Here is a 23,989-nt window from a genome sequence, read left to right as displayed (position 1 = left end):
TGATGGTGCCTGCATTCAGCTCTGAGCCAGAGAGTCTCACACCAAATCATCAGCTCATTAGATGCTGTCCTGGGCCAAGCTTGTCTTGCAGCAGGGGGCCAGGGTGGTGTTGGTGGTGGTGGTGTGGGGGGGGTAGGTGGCATTAAACAGGAAACACCAACGTGATCCCCTGGGGTTTCACACCATGAACAAGGGACAGCTCGCTCCATGTAGACTCACCAGCCTCCAGCCTTGTAGCTGCTCAAATGTTCCTGTTATTGACATAGCTAGCTAGCTAGAGATCCTAGAATTTACACCTGCTCTCCACTGTTGCAACACCTATGGGCAGCAATTGTCAGGAGCCTTTGCAGATAAAATGCTCTGAGCTGCTAGTGTCTTACTGCAATAGCCCCAGCATCACCCTCCAGCCCAGAGTTTTACGTACTGCTCAGTCTTCCCCTGGCATGTAGTAAAGCAGACTAAGAAAGGGATTTGAGCACTTCAGCTGATGGCTAGCTTCTTTTTAATTAAAATTGAATAACTTCCTAGAGTATGCTTTGAGCCCAGAAGACAAAATTTTTTGCCAAAATAGAAAAATCAAATAGCTGGACTTTGCAAGATGAAAAACCCCTGTTCTGTAGCTAGCACAGGCTGTGGGACCACATTGTGTTTGTAATTGGGCTCTTGAAGAAAGGGAGAGTTTTATTGAGTCCTCTTCAGAGTTTAATACTACAGTTAATTTTAACAATAACAGCACAGTAATGTTGTCAAGGGGGGTTCTCCACACACCAGCAGAATTTATCAGCATGCACAAAATCTCAGCTGAACATCTCTGTTGTAGAGTTTGTTTCTTTTCTCATCTGTTGTGGCTCACCAGCTTGATTTTTAGTCCGTGATTCAAGAGGAAGGCTGCAGAGAACAAACAAGCTTCTTCAAGCAGGGACTATACTATACCGTGTGTTGTGTTTCAGTGTTGTGGATGCTCCACACCTGGACCCTGTGGAAGAGCAGGGCAGAACAGGCAGGGAAGTGACACTGCTGCCTGCTCCAGAGCAGGCACAACAGGACCTGCCTGCAGAGCTGTGTGATCTCAGAGGAGCACTCAAGCTTTCAGAAGTGCACTTAATTTCAGAGTTGAAATACAGCTCTAACTAGCTGGGCATGGATTCATCCAGCCTAAATACCGTCTGGGGCTCTGTGCCTGGTGCTTCCCCTTGGCTGGCTCAGCTGGCAAGCGAGCAGCAGGCGCAGGGCTCTGCATCCTCATCGCTGCGCTGCAGGGGAGTTGAGGAATGGATAATGTTGAGATTTTTTCCTGGAACTGGTTCTTGATTTCTTCCAGTGATGTCATGTACAAGCTAGACTGAACCCGAGCAAAGTTCATGCGTATGTGTGTCTTAAACAGCACCTGAAAATCCCATTCCAGCACTCATAGGCAGAGAGATGGCCTGAGCAGTTGTGTGCGCGGTGCATCCTGGCCATCGCCATGATATGCTTCCATTGCTGACCTGGTGGAGTCAGATTAAGCAGGGAGTTGGCAGGGGGGAGGTTTTGGCCACCTGCTTGTTGCCTAAATCCTAATAAAATCTTGGCTTTGCCTGGGTGGTTCACTGTGTTGCTTCCAGCAATGGAATGGCTTTGGGAACCATTAGGTGTGAGCTACAGGCCAGAGACTGATTTTTTTATATTCTGAGAAGGAGATGAGTGCAGAATAGAGAAAATAAAACAGGTTGTAGATTATTTTAGGTGGAGTTTTTTTCAGTGAGAGGTGATGAAATATTTTGGAAGCTGGCTTATAGTCTTTCCTAGGAAATACAGATGCTGTTTTAGAAGAGTGGTTTAACTTGGGATGCTGTTCAGCTGCTTGATTATTTTTATAAAGATTTCCTACTGATCTGTGTAATATGGGAGAAAGTATATGAGACTCTCAGGAGAGAGAGAGGATGGTCCCTTGGTCCCTTCCCATGCATGGACATTTTCATTCAGTTAGGCTATGAAAAGCTTGTTAGTTGACTAATGCAGTGGGTCTCACTGAAAGCATTTCTGCTTTCCCCGCATCCCACCCAGAAGAGTTTCCCAGGATCCTTCCCAGTCCCTGGTGGGGTCAGACGAGCAGCTGCACATGGGCTCCTGCGCTTCTGCCTGTCACTCAGGTCGTGTCTGCTGTCTGCCGAGGCAGGAGTACAAAGCAGGAGGCTGGCCTGGTTTTTAAGAGAGTGGTTGAGCATGGAGGAATCTACAGCAAAAGGTTAAGGATAATAAGCCAGTGAGCTGCTGCAGCAGGAGAGCTCCCAACACACATTCAGCAAAGTGGGAGTTTTTTCTGTGGACTTCAGCCAAAAAAAAAGACATGGGGCAGAGAAGTGGATGTGGTAACAGTCTGGCCATCTCCACCCTTCAAAAGCCCACCATCCCCAACCTCCTATGTCTCAGGAGCAGCCTTGTGAGCTGGGTCACAGCGACATCTGAGCCTGGTTGAGAACCTGAAGGGAAAAACAGACATTTCCTGAAAGGTCTTTTAGAGGAGGTATTTCAGTGTAAGTAGATCAGAAGAAAGGACAACTTTGCAATTAGATTTCATTGCATTTAGGACAGCAGGGTGAATCAAAGATGAATGCTCAGAGGGGGAGACAATGACCTTCCCAAAGGTCACAGGTCACTTACTGCCACAGGTACATGGGACCACATGTGCAGGGGCATTTTTTATATATTTTTAGTGATGGATGCACTTCACTCTTCAGTGAAGGGGTTGAAATGAAACCCCAGGACCCTCTGGGCACTGGAAGAGTTCAGATCCAGGTTACAGGGAGTCTTAAACACTGATTTGTAGACACTGGAATTTGTATTGAGTTGGGAATAGAAATAATGAAAATACTTAATTTTTGAATGATGTAAACATTTTGTATTTGCACAAAAAGTTTTGATTTAAATTAAAAGTTTCCATTCTCTCTTTCCTCTGGAATGAAAATTTGAAATGAAGCATCAACAATTCTTCTGTATTTTGTTACAGAAAAATGTCTTTCATTTTATACTATTCCCTGATGTAGTTTGAAATCAATGGAAATTCCGAAAAGAGGAAATAGGCTATTAGAAAAAACACAGCATTGCTTGACTATTGAATTTTCCTAGTGCTTTTGAGCCATCATGCTTTCATCTAAAATTTGCTGCTGCATTGATTCAGTTTTTTCTTTGAAGAAGAAAATTAGGAAGTTTAGACTGTGACGTTTCCAGGTCTTTTGATGGCATCTGGGCCGGGTGGGTTTGTTTTTTCTTTCTTTTTTTTTTTTTCCTAATTGTTTTTTTTTTCATTTTGTTTTACTAGGGTGTTCTATTTTTGAGGCCAGTGAAGAGCCTTTACCTATGGGGGTGTTTAGATATCCTCACTGGGACTCTAAAGTTAAAGCAGAAATCAAAATGTTTCCTGGGATTTCTGATTTAATTTACTGTAATGTGCACAATCAGTTGCTGTATTTCTTTCCATATGTTCTACTGTAGCCATGGACTAAATTAAACAATTTCAGTGGAGAATGTCTAGTCACTGCCAGCACTTACTGTCCTGGCACTTGGACACAGCAGCTTGCCAAAATCCACCAATATCTCCTTAGAGCAGGGAGATTTCTCCTTTATGTACTTCCTTAATCAGTGTGTGTGAGTAGTAATGCAACCTGTGCTGCGTTGTAGAAGGGCAGAATGGTTCTAGTGCCTAACAAAACTGGGGAAAATAATCAACCCAATCAAAATTTCTGTCCAAAAAAACTCCACAAAACTTGTGGGATCACAGGTCGTTGTGTTTCGTCCAAACACACTGCACTCTGACCACCTCCTGGTTGATGGGTCCCTACATCCTGTCACATAGGTATAGCTTCTCAATTAATGATAGGGACTTCCAAGATAACAATAAGAGGAAGGAACTGTGCCTGTGAAGCAAGAAGGTCTGCATACATCCTGTCCTGTTCCAGCTGACAGGGTTTTCTCCTCCTTAAAGACACAGTGAGATCCATATGTATCTCAGCAAGTCTTGTCTTCATTTATGCAGACAGTAGAAAGTTGTCCGTATATAGAAATCAAGGCTGGGAGCTTATAAATGAAGACAAGGACCCAGGTAGGTGATGGTAGCATCTGAGATAATTAATCTGATAAAATCAACCATTTTGGTCATTGTGCAGTAAGGGGAGCTCTTTTGTCCCAGTAATGAATCTCATCACCTCTGAAAGCTTCTTCATTTCTGTGAAAGCACTTTGGTTCTTTGGCTTATGTTTTTTTTTTTTCCTAAGGAATGAATTTTAAGTGACAAGAAGCACAGAAATTCACAGCTGGACATCCTCTGTATAAGCAATGGTTGGGGTCTTTTAATCCTTTCTTTTTTGGGGGGGGGGAAGTATAGGCTATTTGAAATGGAAATACTTTGATGGAATGTGCAATTTCAGAGACATTTTCATCTGTGAGTGTTTTCAGTCAGCTGAATTTATTCTTAAAACCAGAGGGGGAAAAGACTTCCTAATAGCAATTATGTAAGTCCAATAGCTTGAACTCTTCTCTGAACTTTCATTAGTTTGAAAGATCATAGAATCATAGAATGGCTTGAGTTGGAAAGGACCTTTAGATCATCTGGTTTCCAACCCCCCTGCCATGGGAAGGGATGCCTCACACTACACCATGTGGTCCAAGGCTCTGTCCAGTCTGGCCTTAAATGCTGCCAGGGATGGCGCGTTTGCCACTTACTTGGGCAACCTGTTCCAGTGCCTCACTATCTTCTACTTGGCTGTAGCTGTCAAGCTCTACTTAGCTCATCTGTAAGTCTACTTGACTTACCTGCTGGGAATGTGGCAAACCTGAACAGCCATATTAAGTCAGTTTAGAAATATTAAAAGAAATATTAAGAAATATTAAAAGAAATATTAAGTCGGTTTATCACATATTTCACTTGGCTGATGAACATCAGAAACTCTGATGTTGCCATTTTCTCTGTGTTTATCCCAAATGAGGAAGACAAATAATATACGATCAGGATGAATATGGCCTCTCTTTGTTTCTCCTTCTTCTGTACAGCTTCTAACATTATGCCCAGTGGTATGAGTTTGGAATGCTTGTCAGTGCTGCCATCAGCAGCGTGACTGGCATCTCCACGTGCTGTTTTGATCCCTTCCCTTCACCAGAGGTGTCCTGGTTGCAGAGTGAGCAAGTGCTGCATGGTACTTAGTTGCCACCTTGGGTTAAACCATGACAAGGAGCAAAAAGGCTTGCAGTGGGGTGTTTTGCTTTAGAAGATTTGGGGTTTATTTTGTTCTGTCTAGTGTTTTATAAATATATACAGCTATTCCCATACTTCTGCAATGGAGGAGGTGAGATCAAATCTAAGCCAGCAGGGTTTGCATAGGTGTGCATAAGGGTCAGCGTTAAAGAGAGGGGGGTATTGGTGCTTCCTTGGTATTTCACAGCAAACCGGCTTCTTCCAGAGGAAGAAACAGGCAAATGTGGACTCTTGTCTGGAAGTCTTGCTTTCCACACAAGTAAGCTCTCCCTTCATTTTAATGAGTTTCCCTTGTCCTTGGTTTTGCTTTGCTGGGGCAGCGGCAAGTAAACATTTAAAATTAAAGAAGTACCCCAAAATACTTACATAAATCCATGAAGTTGTATTGCAAGCCACAACAAGTTGTCTCTTCAAATCCATGCAGTGGCTCTGGGTGATTGCAGAACAAATCTACCTGGTGGGAAATGGGATCCTTAGTAACTGCGTTGAGCATCCCCTCTGCAGCCTCTGATTTGCTCTGCCAAGGGATCTTCTGATGATAGCATACAGCCTTGGTTATGGAGTCATTAACCATAAGTGTAACCCTGCAAATATTGGCCATTTAGATTTGACTCAAGCAGTTGACTATGGGATGCTGCAAAGAGCTACACACTGGGGGATCAGACCCTGGTGCCCACATTGCAACTCTGTAATTTGCAGGTGGACTTGTGGGAGCTTAAATTTCCATCACTGTTGCACTGGAATCACCTGCTTTGGAACCAGTTGAATTTGAAGGTGGACACACAGATAGTCCTATATATGACCCTTGCAACATATTATTCCCTCTTGAAGCTGGAGGATTTTTAGTATAGAGGTCTGTTCACAAGAGGTCTGGTAGCCAGCAGACTCTCACACTTCAGCTATGGAAGAGAAAGGAAGATAATTTTAAGACTCTGGGTACCAATTCCTTGATACTTTGCTTTCCTAGGAAGTCTGTCAATTAGATTTAGAAATCCAGAGCATATTGTTCATCAATTTATTGAGGCGCCTGACGTCATCTGAGCTCATTCTGTCTCCTAGTTCTCCTCATTATCATTAATTTTTTCACTGTATTTTGGACTGAAATACCTTTTGAGAAGTATTTCAGTTCCTCTGGAAACTCACGGTCTCAGCACAGTCTGCAACATCAAGATTGATCAGCTTATGATCTGCTGGGGTCAGGTGAAGCAGCATATTCATTTGAACTGCAGTAGACAATCTGAATGGAGGCCAGAGACACTACTACTCCTGTCTCCACTGCTGATGTGTTGCAGGACCTTAGGCAAGGTATTTGAGGGCCTTTACATGTGTGGATATTTGCCTGTGTCTGTGGTTAGTCCTTGTGAATTTATGCTTATAGCATGCAGCAGGAAGCAGAGGGCTTGAATCCCTTAAAAGTAGATATATGTAAGCAGGTAACTATCATGGTAGAATGGCTGATAGAACTGGAGAGATGCTGCTTGAAAACAGAGCTCAATAAAATCGTTGTTGTATACAAGAAGTATGCTTTAAAGGAGACTCATAATTTCCTGTCCTAAACAGGATTACACAAAGCTGGAATTTCAGCTTTTTGCTCACATTAATACTACTCTGGGTTGGCCAACATCTTAATTTACTTGTGGGCAGTCGGAGCCATCATTTGCACCCACCACTAGGAGGATTAAGATGCCAGTTCAGGCATCAGATCCCTGTCCCTGCCAGGACAGGGATCTTGTGGCTGGAATCTCTTTCCTCTTCATTTGAAGCTTGAACAGAAAAGTGGTCATCAGAAGGTCATTGCTCCCTGCTTCCATGCATGTTTCCTGAGGGTTTCTTTAATGCTTTCTTTTAATGTGGTATGTGTCATAATGCCTTGTGCCATCACTGCAGTACCCCCTATATGATTAGTGGAAGGAAAATCATAGAATCGTCGAATCATAGAATAGTTAGGGTTGGAAAAGACCTTAAGATCATCTAGTTCCACCCCCCTGCCATAGACAGGGACACCTCACACTAAACCATGTCACCCAAGGCTCTCTACAACCTGGCCTTGAACACCACCAGGGATGGAGCATTCAGAACTTCTCTGGGCAACCCATTCCAGTGCCTCACCACCCTTACAGTAAAGAACTTCTTCCTTATATCCAATCTAAACTTCCCCTGTTTAAGTTTTAACCCATTACCCCTTGTCCTATCACTACAGTCCCTAATGAAGAGTCCCTCCCCAGCATCCTTATAGGCCCCCTTCAGATACTGGAAGGCTGCTATGAGGTCTCCACACAGCCTTCTCTTCTCCAGGCTGAACAGCCCCAACTTTCTCAGCCTCTCTTCATACGGGAGGTGCTCCAGTCCCCTGATCATCCTCGTGGCCCTTCTCTGGACTTGTTCCAACAGTTCCATGTCCTTTTTGTGTTGAGGACACCAGAACTGCACACAATGCTCCAGGTGAGGTCTCAGAAGAGCAGAGTAGAGGGGCAGGATCACCTCCTTCGACCTGCTGGTCACACTCCTTTTGATGCAGCCCAGGATACCATTGGCTTTGTGAGCTGCGAGCCCACACTGAAGCCAGCTCATGTTCGATCTCTCATCAACTAACACCCCCAAGTCCTTCTCCGCAGGGCTGCTCTGAATCTCTTCTTTGCCCAACCTGTAGCTGTGCCTGGGATTGCTCCGACCCAGGTGGAGGACCTTGCACTTGGCATGGTTAAACTTCATGAGGTTGGCATCAGCCCACCTCACAAGCGTGTCAAGGTCCCTCTGGATGGCATTCCTTCCTTCCAGCCTATCAACCGAACCACACAGCTTGGTGTCATTGGCAAACTTGCTGAGGGCGCACTCAATCCCACTGTCCATGTCAGCAACAAAGATGTTGAACAAGACCGGTCCCAACACCGATCCCTGAGGGACACCACTCATTACTGGTCTCCAGCTGGACATTGAGCCATTGACCACAACTCTTTGTGTGTGGCCACCCAGCCAGTTCTTTGTCCACTGAGTGGTCCATCCATCAAATTGATGTCTCTCCAATTTAGAGACAAGGATGTCGTGTGGGACAGTGTGGAATGCTTTGCACAAGTCCAGGTAGATGACATCAAATGCTCTACCTCTGTCCATCAGTTTCGTAGCCCCATCATAGAAGGCCACCAAATTGGTCAGGCAGGATTTCCCCTTCGTGAAGCCATGCTGGCTGTCACCAAGCACCTTGTTGTTTTTCATGTGCCTTAGCATGCCTTCCAGGAGAATCTGCTCCAAGATTTTGCCAGGCACAGGGGTGAGACTGACTGCTCTGTAGTTCAAATAAAATAATGTAATCTGATTTCTGGGAACAAATGCTGAATTTAGCAATGGTTTCTGTACAGACTAGAATAAAAGGAGATGGGAAGAACCAGCAAGCAAGCCACTGATAGGCAAGACCATCAACAAAGGACTTTTGAAGGAGGAATGCAAGACATATATGTCTAAATATTTGTTCTATGTGTACTCTGTGCCCTGAAGAACATGTGTTTTTCTGACTCCTTTTTCCAGTGCTCTAATAACTAGACCATCTGCTTGCCAAATCAGAGCAAAGCTTATGAAAACCCACCTTGAAAAACAATTAGAAATTATCAGCTGTTTGTTTTAACATTTGATAACTGTAATTAACAAACATAATGACATGTTTGATTATTGCATCCCATTTCTGTGAGCTCAGTGGGAGGCAAGAGATGGGACCTATTGATTAGAGCAATTGAGACTCTTCCATTTTTTTATTTTCTTTCAAAACAATATGCTGGATAGTTCTCTAAAGACACTGCATGTAAAATTGATGTTGAGATCGTGGCTGACTTGGGGCTAAATTAGCCTCCTTGGGTGAATTACTAACAACTAGAGGCAGAGTTTCTGTAATGTTTTCAGTTGCTAACTTTTAGCACTGTGAAGCTCTAACAGAGTGGACTAACAGAAAACCTCATTTCTGTTCATGGGTCTTAAGTGACTTTCTGTGGGGTCTGGGCTGAATTTCTTCCCCTCTCTGTACCTCTCTATTCTTCTCAGTAAAAAAGGAGATAATAATAAAGAGGGGGAATGGCATAGACTCCCTATACAGCCAATGCCAAAAGATTTTCTTCTTTTTTAGTGGATATTTCTACCTGTCTGAAGTCTGCATTAGAAGGGATGAAAGTCCAAATATAGGCATATTAAGTGTCTAAAATCCAGTGGTGATATTATCTCATTTGGTCTGCCTAGAAAAGCTGAGATTTGTGGTTAGAAAGTGCAGTGGAAAAGGTACATATTATTAGTATTTAGTTACTGAACTCTGGAAAAATCTTATGGTGAATTAAACATACCATGGTTTGTTCTGGATGAAATTTGATGTTACTCCATATAGGCTCTTCATAAAACTGTAAATTATGCAGGCATTCATAAAAAATAGGGATTGCTCAATAATTTGGATTGAATTGAATTGAATAGTTTGGAAACAAGTGAAGGATTTTAATTTGTATGATGCACTTGTAATAATAATTTCACCCTATTGCTCACAGCATAGAGCAGTACTTTTATCACAAATGAGAAACATTTGTTTGTAAACCTCATATTTCTTGAGATTTGCCCCATGTCTCCTTGTTCTTCCATGCAATAGGACTAGAAGGAGTCAGTCCAGTTATTTATTTATCAGTCCATCATCCAGAAACCTCCAACTGGGTCATCCTGTAACCTTCCTCCTTAAACAAGAATTAACCCATTTTCTCCAGTCCGTCCTGGTGACTTCTGACTCTGCAGTACAGCCTCATTTATTCTGCTTCCCTGTGGACATTCTAGATGAATTAGTGAGGGATAATTTTTATCCTGAAGCAGAGACAGGACAGGAATGTTCTGGACCCTGTTTCCTTTCCTATAGCTGAAATCCTTGTGTCATTGTTAGTAATAGGGTCAAGAAATTTCTGATTTAACTTTTTCAGCCTACCAGAATTTAGTTTGTTTGCAGGGAGTGTGGGGGAGGTTGGAGCATTTTGGTGGTGGTGGTGATTTGGGTTGTTTTTTTTTGGGGGGTGGTGAGAGGGGGTCCAGGGCTCACTGTGGAACTGTGGGTGGGAAAGGGGTCCCTGGCCAGGAACACAGTTTTTGGTTTACTGAGCTGAGGCAAATGGGCAGCATGAGAGTGATCAGGGCTGTGTGAAACTCATGGCCCTTCCCAGGTGTTTCATATACTGGCAGAGGATTTTAACTCTGGGTTCGGATGTCTCCTGATCTCATCTCTTAGTGCTTTTCCACCTTGTAGAGATACTTAAATACTTGGGAACAGAGGAGGAGAGAAAGCCCGACTGAATAGTGGGTAGCATGTTCTTCTGGGATGCAATTCAAGTTTAGGTCTCTGCTTCAGTGAATATTTGGAAGCTTTTGAAAGCCTTGGTTACATCGTGATACGATGGGAGATTTTTCAAAACCTTGAAAAGTTTCCTGTGTTGAAAAAATATTTCCCTCCAGCTTCAGTTGCTACATCGGTTTGCTGCATCGGTTTGCCATTCTATAGGCCGGCTTGCTTTTCTGTTGGACACATCACACATCATATAATGGTTTTGGCATTGTTATGGTGCATGAAATAATCTCAACAAAGGGAGAATGTGCTTAAAATGAGGACTTTTTTTGTAGGTCTGAAAATAAAAATTAGCCTACTTCCTTGTAAATTGAATCCTTGTTAAATTACCCTCCCTTCCCCCATTCTCGTGCTTTGGTAGAGGAATGGATCAGCCAAGGTGACACTGGACATTCTCACCTTCAAGGTGTGAAGGCAAAAGCAAATACCAGGCACAGAGATCTGGGTGGAGATTAGGCAGGACAGGTTTTGTACTCCATATGTACCCCTGGCTGTATGAGGGCTCAGAATGAAGGTGACATCTCTTGTTTGCCTCTCTTGTTTTTACCCCTGGACAAATCAGACATGACTTGGCTCCAATGAATAGTTGCATAGTGTTGCCCTTAAGGTATACAGCATCCATTGAAAACTATGGGAATTTCAGTGTTGATGTACTGTAATGCAGGGTAACACTGGCAGCTCTATCCATATAGATGAAGTTTATGTAATGGACTTTGATTTGTACAGTCTCCAGTGCTGTAGAAAGCTCTATAGAATCATAGAGCAGTTAGGGTTGGAAAGGACCTTAAGATTATCTAGTTCCACCCCCCTGCCATAGACAGGGACACCTCACACTAAACCATGTCACCCAAGGCTCTTTGCAACCTGGCCTTGAACACCACCAGGGATGGAGCATTCAGAACTTCTCTGGGCAACCCATTCCAGTGCCTCACCACCCTTACAGTAAAGAACTTCTTCCTTATATCCAATCTAAACTTCCCCTGTTTAAGTTTTAACCTATTACCCCTTGTCCTATCACTACAGTCCCTAATGAAGAGTCCCTCCCCAGCATCCTTATAGGCCCCCTTCAGATACTGGAAGGCTGCTATGAGGTCTCCATGCAGCCTTCTCTTCTCCAGGCTGAACAGCCCCAACTTTCTCAGCCTCTCTTCATACGGGAGGTGCTCCAGTCCCCTGATCATCCTCGTGGCCCTTCTCTGGACTTGTTCCAACAGTTCCATGGTTCCATGTTCTTTTTATGTTGAGGACACCAGAACTGCACATAATGCTCCAAGTGAGGTCTCAGAAGAGCAGAGTAGAGGGGCAGGATCACCTCCTTCGACCTGCTGGTCACGCTCCTTTTGATGCAGCCCAGGATACAGTTGGCTTTCTGGGCTGTGAGCGCACACTGAAGCCAGCTCATGTTCATTTTCTCATCAACCAACACCCCCAAGTCCTTTTCTGCAGGGCTGCTCTGAATCTCTTCTCTGCCCAACCTGTAGCTGTGCTTGGATGTAGACAGGATGTAGAAAAAAAAAATAACATAAGGTAATAACTTTGCTACTTTTAGCTGCTTCTGTGTAACTCTGGTCATGCAGAGACACAGGTGGTTTGTGCTAGAAGGTGAGCTTCTACCTATCGTGGCATCAACTGAATGGACAGTTTCAGAATAAAATGGACAAAGGGGTATGTTGTCAGATGAGAGCTGAATCTACAAGTGGTGTCTTTGTTCTGCAAGCAGGGCCAGCTGGAAAACCTGTGCCTTGGGGTTCATGCTTGTATCTCTTCACTTTGGTTTCTGGCTTGCCCACCTGCAGGAACTCCTGCCATATGAAGCAGTTCCTTGATTCCTGATGTAAATTCTGCCTAGAGCATTTCTTTGTCCTGTGGTGATCCAGGATACTGTGCTCTCACATTGATCCAGCTGTTACATCAGAGTCTCTTTGACTCTTCCTACTGAATTAGGCTTTTGGTTTTTAGGACCCATACAAAAGTCATGCCCCACATAGCATGGGCATCCTGTGTTCTGCATGATGAAGTGCACTGTGGATCACCAGGTTGGACAAGGCCTTGGGTGATATGGTTTGGTGTGAGGTGTCCCTGCCCATGGCAGGGGGGCTAGAACTTGATGATCTTAAGGTCCTTTCCGACTCTAACTATTCTATGATTCTATCTGTATGTCCCTGTGTAGCTTTTTCTTCTTGTTGGCCAGGTTAATTAGTTCAGAGAAGCACACTGTTTTACATTCTCAGAAGTGATATTTCTGTTAAAGGGATTATGCTTTCCATTGAAAAACACAAACTCATCTGCATTTTTACAGTTAATTTGCAAGGACCTTGCAGTTCTGTGCTGGCTTTTTGAACTGTAGTTTTGCTGTGACTTTTTCCTAGATAACAATACAAATGTGTATCTAACAACACACAGTTCCTGAAAAAATCCTGTGCTAGTATGAGAAGAAAGAACTAAATGTTAAGTGAGGCACTGGATTCCCGTTTCAAGCTTGTTAACTTTGTTCACAGCCGAGAATAAAATAAAGTGCTGTAGAATAGATTGTATTCATGCCTGTATTTGTGATTTTATAATTGAGGATAGAGTCATTTGTTTATGGTTGAGCCTTTTGCTGTAAAAGATGAAGTGCTAGACACTGGCAGTTTAAAAGGAGTGAATTTGAAGACAGGAAAGCTACAGGGAAAAAAGAACAACAAACCCAAACAAACCAAAAGCCATTCTAATTGCCAGCAACACTCTAAATAGAAAGCACAGGAGGCATGAACTCCTAATCAAATTTTCAATTCCTAATGAATTGCCAGATAGATTAGGACATATGACTGCTAACTGGCAGGACATCGTAAATTATCTGTCAATGAGCGATGCAATAGGCTGAGTAACAGTGAAAATACTTTCACTTTCTTGGTGTTGACTAGTTTCAAACTATCCCCACAGTAGGATTTCATTAACATTGCGTGCTTGGATTGGCAGTTGTACTAGATTTGATGGGATTAGACAAAAGTCAGAAGAAATGCTACTAGCAATTCTCCTTGTTTGTTCTTGGGGCTTTTTTGTTTGTTTTGGTTTTTAAGCTTTTCATTTTCCCCCCTTCTGAGCTCCAGCAAAGGCAAGCATGTCTTCCTCAATGAGGCAAGCCTGAAAGCTGCGGAGAGTGCATGGGCTCTTGATTGTGCTGCAATCTATGTTTATCAATTCAGTGCACATAGTTTTTTTGACATGTGCTTCCCGCCTGATTTTCTAACAATCCTTTATTTTCCGCAGGTGGCCGTGATAAACGAGGTGGTCCTGTCTTGACCTTCCCAGCCCGCAGCAATCACGACAGAATAAGGCAGGAAGACCTTCGGAAACTTGTGACTTATTTGGCCAGCGTGCCAAGGTAAAGCTAGAAAGAAAACACTTCAAAGCTTAGGGTGGATGGGTGGGTGGGGAACTTGTTCTTGGCAATTGCTGATTTCCAAGTATTAACATTTAGTACCTTCAGTTCTTGTGACGGAGGAACAAAAGTGTTCCCTTCCTCCTCCTGTGTATGCTCTCATGCAGCAAGGCAGGAGCCCCAGAGCGGAGGCAGTGTGAGCAAACCCAGGCTTGAGGCTCATGACAGAAAGGAGGAGCAGCTTTCGTTCCCCATGTGGCTCTTCTAAAGGAGTGGAAAGGGAGGAGAGTGCTTAGACGCCTGCAGTTAAATATAGCTGGAGCTATATTTAAGATGGAGAAATATTAAGCTATATATTAAGCTGGAGAAAGCGTGCTGTGTGCTGTTGCCTTTTAATGCCTTGTGGGAGGTTCAGGAGAGCTGGGGTAGGGGACAGTAGTGGCTGGCAAGGAGAGCTTGCCCCATGTGAAGAGGATGATCTTCCTGCTCCAGCACTTCCCAGAGCCCTCTCAAGGCTCAGGAAGGAATATGGGTGGATTAAGGGGGAAGCTTTCAAAGAAAAACGTTTCAAATTTTTCTGCATGTAAACCAGCACCTTTTCCTGCAGCATTACTCCCCCTGTCCGTTCTCCCCATCCCTTTCCCAGGGGTGCTGGAGGAGAAGCCTGTTGCCAGTGCACATTTAGCTTTGCGAGACAGTTTATAGGGCTCAGTGCCCAGGTAGGTATTTCTGTGCCACTGTTTAATGCCTCTGAGAGTACAAGACTGTGTACGTCCACATCCAGCTTCCTTTCCCTGTTTTCAAGCTTGCCGAATATCCTTGCCCAGTAACCACTGCACCGGTTACTGAGGTAACTTACCCAAGGGCAAGTGAGGGGCTGAGAAGGGATGTTTGGGGTTGCAATAACATACCCTGTGTCACCCAGGATTTCCTTATTTTTTAAACCCATGGTATGACCAGTTAAACAGTGCTCCTATTTTTGCAAAGAGTGTGAAGTTAACACCTGAAGGGCAAAGGGGTTGGCTGCATCTGGAAGTTAGGAGTTAAGGGTCTTGGAACACAGTTTCTTAAACATGCACTGTGCAGAGAACAAAGGTCTCGTGTTTGGTATGGATGAGGGCTGTTTGAAGACTTATCACTTGGCTGCAGAGAGCAAGGGGCAAACACAGCTGCATGTGCCAGATCTGCCAGTGCTTCTTTCCTGTATGTCACAAGTCCTCTGGCAATGCATTTTTTGCTGTGTTAGACTTCTGCTCATCAAGGTTTTACTAATAAGCTGTATTGGTTTGGTTTTCCCATCACTCCCCTTTTTTCCCCTCTAGCCACCTCTATTTTCAGCCATATTGTGAGAGAGGTTACAGGCGTGCTGTGGGGCTGAGAGAGCAGTAGGTCACTCCCTGGGAGTGCATGTCCCAGGGCTTTACAGTCCCCGTCAGGCTGCTGCAGTAATGAAACTGCTTCCTTCTATCTTATCTTTATTTTGCATGGTCACAAATACAAAAAGATACCATTGGTTGGGGTTGCAAGCAGTTGCAAAAATTACCTTCTAACATGTCAGCCTTTTCTATTAATTTTTCTTCCCTCATGGAGGTGGCAGCAATTGCAAGAAAAAGCCCTTCTGTTCCCCACCTTCACACAAATAAATCGATTAGCTCAATCTTTGATGCTGCTTTTAGTTGCCTCACTCTGAATCAGTCCAGCAATGATTTTCTTTGATGATGCAGAAGCTGGGGGACAGAGGAGCATGCTGAAGGAGCTAATGCAAGACCCAGTTGCTTTTCTCTCTAGAAACACTAGAAAAAATTTCCCCCTTCCGGTCCCCACTGCAAAGCCTTGTTCTGTCCTGATGTTTGAAGCTTTTGATGGGCATCTTTGGTTATATCAGAGAACATTCCTTCCTCTACAGCACAGCCTCCCATCATGAAAATATGCCAAACACTGTGATACTGGCTACTCATGAAGCACTTCCACCAGTTTCTCAAGGCTCCTTGCAGACTGGTTCTGTGGAGACATTAACCAGAGTACTGTCTCCTGATTGGGATACTACACATGGAGGTGTGTGGAGCAGAAAGCAGCAAGAGTGAACAGAAGTCTAGAAAAAGCACCCTATAAAGGAATGATTAAAAGAGTAGAGGTGGCTCAGCCTAGAGAAGAGAGTGACAAAGGTCCTTGAAAGCATTTTGTGATGCTGCAAAAAGATTCATAGAGCTGGGACAAGAAATAAAAATGTTACACCAAAGCAAGGGAAGCTTAGGCTGGACATGAGGAAAATATTTCTAATGGACTCACGGTAGTCCTATAGTAAGTAATCCGATTTCTTCTTAAATTCCTCCATAACTCTATAGGCAAACCTCTGGCACAGGTATAAATATTAGTGAGAGGGGGTAATGAATTACGAGGTGACTTATTTAGGTTCCTCCAAGTCCTGCTTTGTGTGGTGCCACAGCTGTGAACCCAGTGCTGTAGGAGGGAAGCATGACCAGAGACTTTGTGGGTTTGGCATGCGGGATTGTGTGACCTGTGCAGTGTGAGAAAACACTGAGAACTCATTTTCCCTAAACATTTTGTTTGCTTCAACAAGGGCAACTGGCAGTGCTTTCAAACCCATTTACTTTTTGGAAACAAATATATGGAAGGAAAGGTTTGAATTCCCCAGCTGGCTCCTTGTTCATGCTTGTTCCAAGATGAGTGCTGTAATGAGTAACTACATCAGCCATCCACCCAAATAAACAGTTTCATTAGCAGAGACTCTGAATAAGATGTTAGAAGAAACTGCTCTGATGTTCAGAGTGTTGAAAGGGGGAGAGTTTTCTGTGCTAGTTAAAAAACTGGAAGTTCTTCCTTAGGAAAAAAGAGACTGTAATTTATCATATTGACACCAGTATAGTAATTCTCTTTTTATTCCCAGTGCAGTGGTTCCTGAGTGAGACATATTGCTATCCACACTGATACTATCTATCACTTAACCCTTGTTTTATATCTTAATGGAAGTGGCAGAGGTGGTGCATCGGTGGGGAGCTTTGGGCAGGTATGAGATTGGTGATGAAATATGATGATAGATTAGTGTGAGTGAAACCAGGGCCTTGCTAGCAGTTTTCAAAGATTCTGATCTGACTTTCCGCAATTTCTTTTCCAAAACTTGAATAATAATGTGGGTTTTCTGAAAGCAGCAATGTGTGTTTGAGTTAGAGCAGAACAGTGAGTGCTTTCATGCAGGTGCCTGCAGTCAGTGGGGTTTCCTATATGGCTGAGGATTCGCACCTGGTGGTTAAGATATCAGACCTAGGAATGTGGTTTATTCATATCCCAAAATGGTAACCTTGCAGTACATACTACCTGGGGTGATGTAAGGCTCCTGGAAGATTAAAAAGCCCAGTCCTGCAGTCCTGGGTTGTAGGAGAAGGTTGCAAGTGGGTGTCTGACAGCGTGGACAAATGTGGTCCTGGGTCGGTGCTGTACACTGATTCTTCCAGGCATATCACAAGGTCCTTTTCTTCAAACAGTTCCACTGTAATTAGTTACTAAGAAATGGAGATGCTGTTCATTAGATTTAAAGATAATTGCCACAGAGGCCAGGTTCCTACCACTTTGTCATTTTCTGCTTGTTTTACGTTTACGTTCATGCTTTCTGGATAGGTGAAGCTGTATTTCTTGTAAATCAGGATAGCTCCTATTTACATGCAAATTTAAATAGGCAGTGATGTTTAGAAATTTGGAGGGCGTGACTGAATCTAGGATAACATGGTGTTTATCATCAGGGAAGCTGAGGGGGAATTTTCTGGCCTCACTAAGGATGTTATTTTTTAACACCAGTGCAGTACCGTCTATTCCGATAGACTTGAGTTTTGATTTATATGTGTGTAAATGAAACTAACACCAGGCCAATCTCCTCTGTGAGCCCTTTGCAATTAAGAATTAAGTTATGCATAGGCTATATGAGGATAAAAAGCAGACAGAATATTATTAGCCTGAGTTATCTCCTTGCATGGTGAAGGAATACAATGAAGGAAATGTTCTCTGTCAGCTATAGTGAGTCTTCCGGCCGAATACGTCCATCTGTTTTGCAGCCAAGATAAGCAGTCTTCTGTGCTCGCTCCAGAGGGGGAAACCTGAGATGCCTCGGAGGCCTGTATTTCTAAAGACATCTACTTTTTATTTGTCCTCTGTTTAAAAACCTGCCCAAATAATTCCCTGTTCTGGGGAACATCCAGGGCCCATAACAGCAGTAAAATGTTTCCAAGGGACAGCCCTGTTTGTTTGAACAGCTATTCAGAGCTGCTTGAGTTCGATGAAAGGTGTGAGGATTGGTAAAACAACTCCAGTGTCTCTAATAATTACTTCAGTAATTGGAGCTTTATAAAAATAGAAGAACAATACAGGGGATGGCAAAATGTAGCAATACTCACCCACTCCTGGATTTATTTTAAGCTCCTCTCTGATGACCTGTGGTATTGTGTATGTTAGCTTCTCTGGACAGGAGTAGTGTGAAACTCATTTTGTTGATTGATAGGAATTAAACCCTAGGGCTCCACTTTCTCTTACATGATCCTAGCACAAAAAAAAAAAGCTTTTGAGGATCTTTTTTTTTTTCCAGAGGCTATTGTAGATCTACAAAAATAACTATGCATTTTAAAAATAACGCCAGGGATTTCATACTGTTTTTAATAACTAAATATCTAGTGCCATCTATAAGATAATTATTCCACCATACACTTGTATCAAAATGCCACAGTTAAAATGAAGCGAAGCTGGTGGGGCTAATGGGGGTTTAGTTTTTTTTCAGATATTTCTTTTTTTTTTAAATGAAAAGCGCCTTTTGGAGAAAACAGCTCATTAGGAGTATATAACTCACATGAATGCTAGTGAATTTAAGAGCCCTTTACCACTCAATAGACAGTTCAGATCCAGCCACCATTTTACGTGCTATTATACATGATGTTATTATCTACATCTGTTAAGGATTGGGGGAGTTATGTAGAAATAGTTGGTGGTTTCACCTTGTCCTGTAAAAAGGTGTCTGACCACATCACATGCTTACTGTGTCCCTTTACTGAACACCTCAGGACCAAGTTATGTGTTTACCTCTTGTGGAGATCAGCTCTTCAAAAGAGGGTCTCTGATTTTCCTCCAGCTGTGGTAACAATCTGGTAACAATCTGTTGAAACATTTCATTCCTAGATAAGTGGACAGTGGCTGTAATTGACTTAGAAATTCTGCAGGAAGTGTCTACAGCTGCCAACCCAACAAGCTCCCATTTACCAGAAGCTGCTAGAAAATGTGGACTTCCTAGAAGTACAGAGGGAGCAGAGAGAACCATCAGAGCCTTGGGAGCAGGAGTCATGAGCAAAGATTGATGGTGTTGGGGATGCTTTTGTTAAGATAGGAAAAGAAAAAGTTACATGATCACAATCCACTATGCAAGACTGAGCTGAAGGAAGCAATTCAGTCTCAGTGTACATGGCAAATGGGACAAAAAGAAAAGGCTTGAAATCATAAAGTGAAAAAATGAAGCAGGTTTCTGTAGCATTTTCATCTTGGAGATGCTCTTAGGAGGTGTATCAGGAATGAGTCAGGTATTGTCGCATTTGTCTTGCATCAGAGGGCTAAAAACAAGTGTCTCCATCTCTTGCAGCACAGTTTTGTATAATTCTGTGTTTGGTTTGTTTGGGTCTTTTTTTCAATAGGTGCAAGATTTTCATTTCTCGTGTTTGTTTATTTTTAATTCCTGGGTTTTATTTTTTTTTTCTTTAAATTAGCCCAAACCTAAGGTAAATGGGGGCTTTCCAGTTTCCCAAGTACTTCCTGCTTTCATTCTGTGTTGCTCTTTTCCTGGATAGTGTATGGACCAATCTTACACAGCTCTGGACCTAAAGCAAATGTCCTCTAGTCCTCTCCCCTCCACAGGAGCTGTGAGCTCTCTCAGACTGGTTCCAGCTGAGTTGGCTGCTGTTCTGCCTTCCAGCTGGATAACAGTACAAGTGTTTTCAGACTGGTTTTGTGATGAACAACACAAATAGCATGATACAGCCTTGTAGTTAATGGACTGTGAATTGTACAGCTCATGTAGCCTTTTTCTTTTAAAGACTAGTAAAAGGCAGGGTAAGCTGGGCTCTGCACATCAACTCTACTAGTGATCATCAGTATATTTTACTTGGTCTAGCAGAAGTATTTCTCATCTATTGTAAAATGGAGGCAAATGAGAGTAATGTAATGCCAATATCGAGACAAACTCATATGCATATTTGATTGTCTTGTTTCAGAACCTGAGTTCAGGGACTCAAATAAACAGATGAAATGAAGGTTGATGTTATTTCAAGACTGAATTCTTTATTTGAAAGAAATTCCTTAAAGGACATAAAATACTTTGCAAATCTCTTTGTAGGTTGTCTGTCTTGTATCCAAAAATATCTGCACCATTTTTGGAAGACCTGAAAATCTGTTACTGTTTTTTTTCACACTGACTTCTTCAGTATTTCTATAATCTTAAGTAGCAGCTTGCTTCATTTTATTATCTATTAATTGTATTGCAATAAATAAGTGAAATTACTGATTGCCTCATGCAGAGAAACTATGATTTCAACTTGCCATTGTGTTTTTAAGCATTCTATTCAACACTCAATATCTGCTTAATTTTAGAATATAACTCTGCAGTTGAAAATGGTTAATATGAAGGAATCCCTCATTTATTGTGTCTGAATCGTTTCCAAGGCAATTGTTCTTTTCTACAGGGAAGAGGAGGCAGTCCAGTTTTCTCTTACTGCCAACCATGCAGACTCATGCTGAGATTTCAAAGTCATATAGGGCTCTTTCTGGTTCATCTAACATGACTAATATAAAGATTCTAAAGTGGGTTACTCATTTGAAGATTTAGGATTGCAGAGGTAGCCCTACAGGCCAAGTTTTATGCACAAAGAAAATGCACAGGTCTGGAAGAGAAGCTCCTTTTTCCAGTACCGTGCTGCTTTTCCAGCCCAGTGAGAGCTCAGTCATGCCTTCTTCGGTGGAGTCAGCGGAAAGGGCTCAACAGGGAGGACAGATGCTGTGAAATAAAAGGTCACTGTTTTATTTTGTGTTCTTCCCAGCCAGCAAATCAAGTGTCTGTACCCAGTTCATGTCCAGTGCTCTCCTGTTCTATTGGTTTGGCCTTTCTGGCTCCAGCCCTGCCCTACCCTACCAGCTGCAGGCTGTTCTTCCTCATCACAGGGAGTGCAGTCAGGCTGCAAGTTCAGAGCAGCCAGAAGGACAGCAGCAAGTGGAGTCTCTCTCCACAGCCCCTATTTTCTCAGGTACGCTACACAGAAAATAGACAACAGGCTACTGCTGTTGGGCCATAGTTTCACAGCATCACTGCACTTGACTTCTCTCTTTCTCAGTAAGACAGGAGGGACTGGAGGGCTCCTAAAACCCTCTGAGCAGAGGTAGAGATGCCTGTGTCAGTGCTTCCCAGCAAAGGCATGGTCAAGGGGGCTGACCTGGAATCAGCAACCTCCTTTAGGTATGGTGACCCCATGCAGCAGCATCACCTGAGCCTCCTCAAAGTGTCCTGTGGTGTTGGTGGCACAGGGGTCTGAGCTTTCCTGAGTCACTGAAAAAAACCCAGCTGTCTTCATGGGGGAGCCTCCGCTGCTGCTCGGCTCCCTGGGAAAGCTAGGTGATGCTGATCTCTGGCTTTCCCACATAGGATGAGTGCTTGTCCTGCGCAGCCACTCCCTGTGTCATTGTATTTCTGTTAGCAATGTTGTGGGTAGTGTCTGACTGCATTTCCAACAGAGAGCTCGGGCTTGGAGAGATTCTTCTCAGATTTCTCCAAATCTGGAGCAAACAGCAAAACATGCCCCTTCCCCATGCACATCACCACTGTGAGAATGCAGGAGTCACCGGGACCAAGTGACACCCTATGGCGCCAGCAGGGTCTGGAGCCTGATCCCATCCCCTGACCTGTCTCACGTAGAGCTGCACTGCTGCATTCTGCTTTTTGAGCTCTGTCCAAACCCTCAGTCTGGGGATTAGATCAGCATTGTTCCTCCTTGCTAAATAGCTTTTGCATGTTGATTGTACCAGCATCTGCTGCCTGGGAGAAGGAGGTGAGGTGATGGAGAAAAGGCAAAAACTTGTAAACTATATTCTGTACCCGTTCAGTGCTGAGGGAGCTAGCAGGCACCACAGTCTGATGTAAATTTTATGCAGAGCATCATTTTCTCCATCCTCTTCCTCAGTGGCTCTCTGACAAGTGGTTTGTGAGTCTCTGCAGCACACTTTGCTGTTCTTCTCTCTCAGGCCTTTTCTATGCTTGTGCTGATTCAAGCTGCTGCATGCTCCTCATGGGCTTTTTAACCATCAGATCTGCTCCTCATGGGTTTTTTAACCATCAGATCTGCCGCTCCACAGTACTCCAAGAGGTCCAGCAGTGACTGGAGACTTCTATGGAGAAGGCAGGTTTGCACTAATGTCAGTGGTAATTCAGAAGAGCTAAAATTAGCAAACAGAGACCTTTTGTGGGAGCAGCACACTGGCAGTAGAGCTGGCACCAGCCACGTGCGGTTCCCTCCTGAAGCTGTCAGCAGCTGTCAGCAGAATATGCAGTGGTTCAGCCAATCCTAACTTTTATTTTTGGTGCTCTCTTTCCTACAGTTTTTGCAGAGGCTGTAAAATGTTTTTTGTCTCATTCCAGCAAGGATGCTTGTGTTCCTCATCAGTAACTCCAGTACGTGCTACATCCTTTTCACTCTTAGATATTATAATTTGGAAACGAATTATGCCACCCTCTTCATGGATGTCATTAGAAGCAGGAAAACAACTGCTGTGCTTTGCAGTCTGCTTTGTAATGGGAATATTGTCAAAGGTATCTTAATGGCAGTGGAAAGCTATTTTAAGCTCCCGTGGAGAATGGATGAGACTTTTACTGTGTGCCAATATAAAGCAAATAATGGGAGACACAGAAGTGGAGTCATCTCAGTCTAGACTGCTTGGTTCCTATCCTCACTAGATGGATGCAGGTGCTGTAGATGTTGCTTCAAAGTCTGGATTTGTCAGTGCACAGCTTGGTAAGACTGAAGATGTGTTTTCAGGAATATAGCTCTAGCCTTGTCTCCAAATAATAACTTGTTCTGTCAGTCACTGTTTAAACCAAATCTGTCAGAGAAGACTCTCAAGAATATTAAATTTCTACAAATTTAATGAGAATAGACAGCTGTGTCAAGGTGTGTCCGCAGAGAGGGAATGGTGGTCTGAACTCATCCCCTCTTAGAGACTGGAGGTAGAGGTGGTATCTCCAGAGCATATAAGAGGCAATTTCTTTATTAGAGAATCAATGTGCAAACCACTACCAAGGGTTCGGCAGTTCCCATGCTCATAAAAATGCATGATAGTTTATGGTATTAGGGAATTGGATCATACTAAAATAGAACAATGACCAATTCATGGTAACATATGGTATTGAGCAAGCTGATGCTCTCATAGTATGGAAAGTATGGGTTGAGACTGGCAAGATTTGTCTTAGAGGTCAGGATGCTCAATTCCCTGCTGTTTGCGAAAGGGAATTGGTATCCAAGTTTGGTAAGCAGTTGTAAATCTCATCAATGGTTTCTCCTCATTTTCCACAAGGTGATCCTAACCAAGTCAGTCTGCGGTATTTTATGTTTTCCTTGTGGATCCTGGAACTGCTGCAGAGCTCCCTGTGGATTCTGTAACACTGTGCAGCAAAATATAATTGTAACTATGAGGCTGTTGGGCTACTTAGAGTACGGGAGAGAAAGAGAGAGAGAGATACCTTAACACAAAATAAAATCATAAATATGAAAAATATTTCTCGAATCTCTCCTTCTCCCCCCCCCCCCCCCCCATCCCCAAGAAAAGGCAGAAGAGTGTAACTCAAGTATGCTTTTGGCTCAGCAGATACTGTCTGGTCTGCAACGTGTGCCACAGTATACTTTTCTACTATTAACAAGAGAGCATTGATTTCCATGCCTGTGTACACAAGACTTTACGTTTGAAGAGAAACCTTTGTCTCTGAAGAACTTTCCAGTGATGTAATATTTGAGAAAATTCC

General features: G+C 43.3%; 1 protein-coding gene across 14 annotated transcripts in view; it reads left to right on the top strand.

Annotated features, from left to right (window-relative positions):
- Window positions 1–23,989, top strand: part of KALRN (kalirin RhoGEF kinase) — a 520,424-nt gene that overhangs the window by 163,304 nt on the left and 333,131 nt on the right. For all 14 annotated transcript variants that reach the window (XM_062607041.1, XM_062607047.1, XM_062607043.1 and 11 more), the window contains one exon: window positions 13,830–13,944. In XM_062607041.1, coding sequence (XP_062463025.1) covers window positions 13,830–13,944 — 115 coding nt within the window. The remainder of the gene's footprint in view (window positions 1–13,829; window positions 13,945–23,989) is intronic.

This window comes from Pezoporus occidentalis, unplaced genomic scaffold (assembly GCF_034315485.1).
Source record: "Pezoporus occidentalis ecotype Australia unplaced genomic scaffold, CSIRO_AGI_Poc_V1 ctg12, whole genome shotgun sequence".
Classification (NCBI taxonomy): Eukaryota; Metazoa; Chordata; class Aves; order Psittaciformes; family Psittacidae; genus Pezoporus; species Pezoporus occidentalis.
The sequence above is the reverse complement of the archived record's forward strand: the minus strand, read 5'-3'. Positions and strand labels throughout refer to the sequence as shown.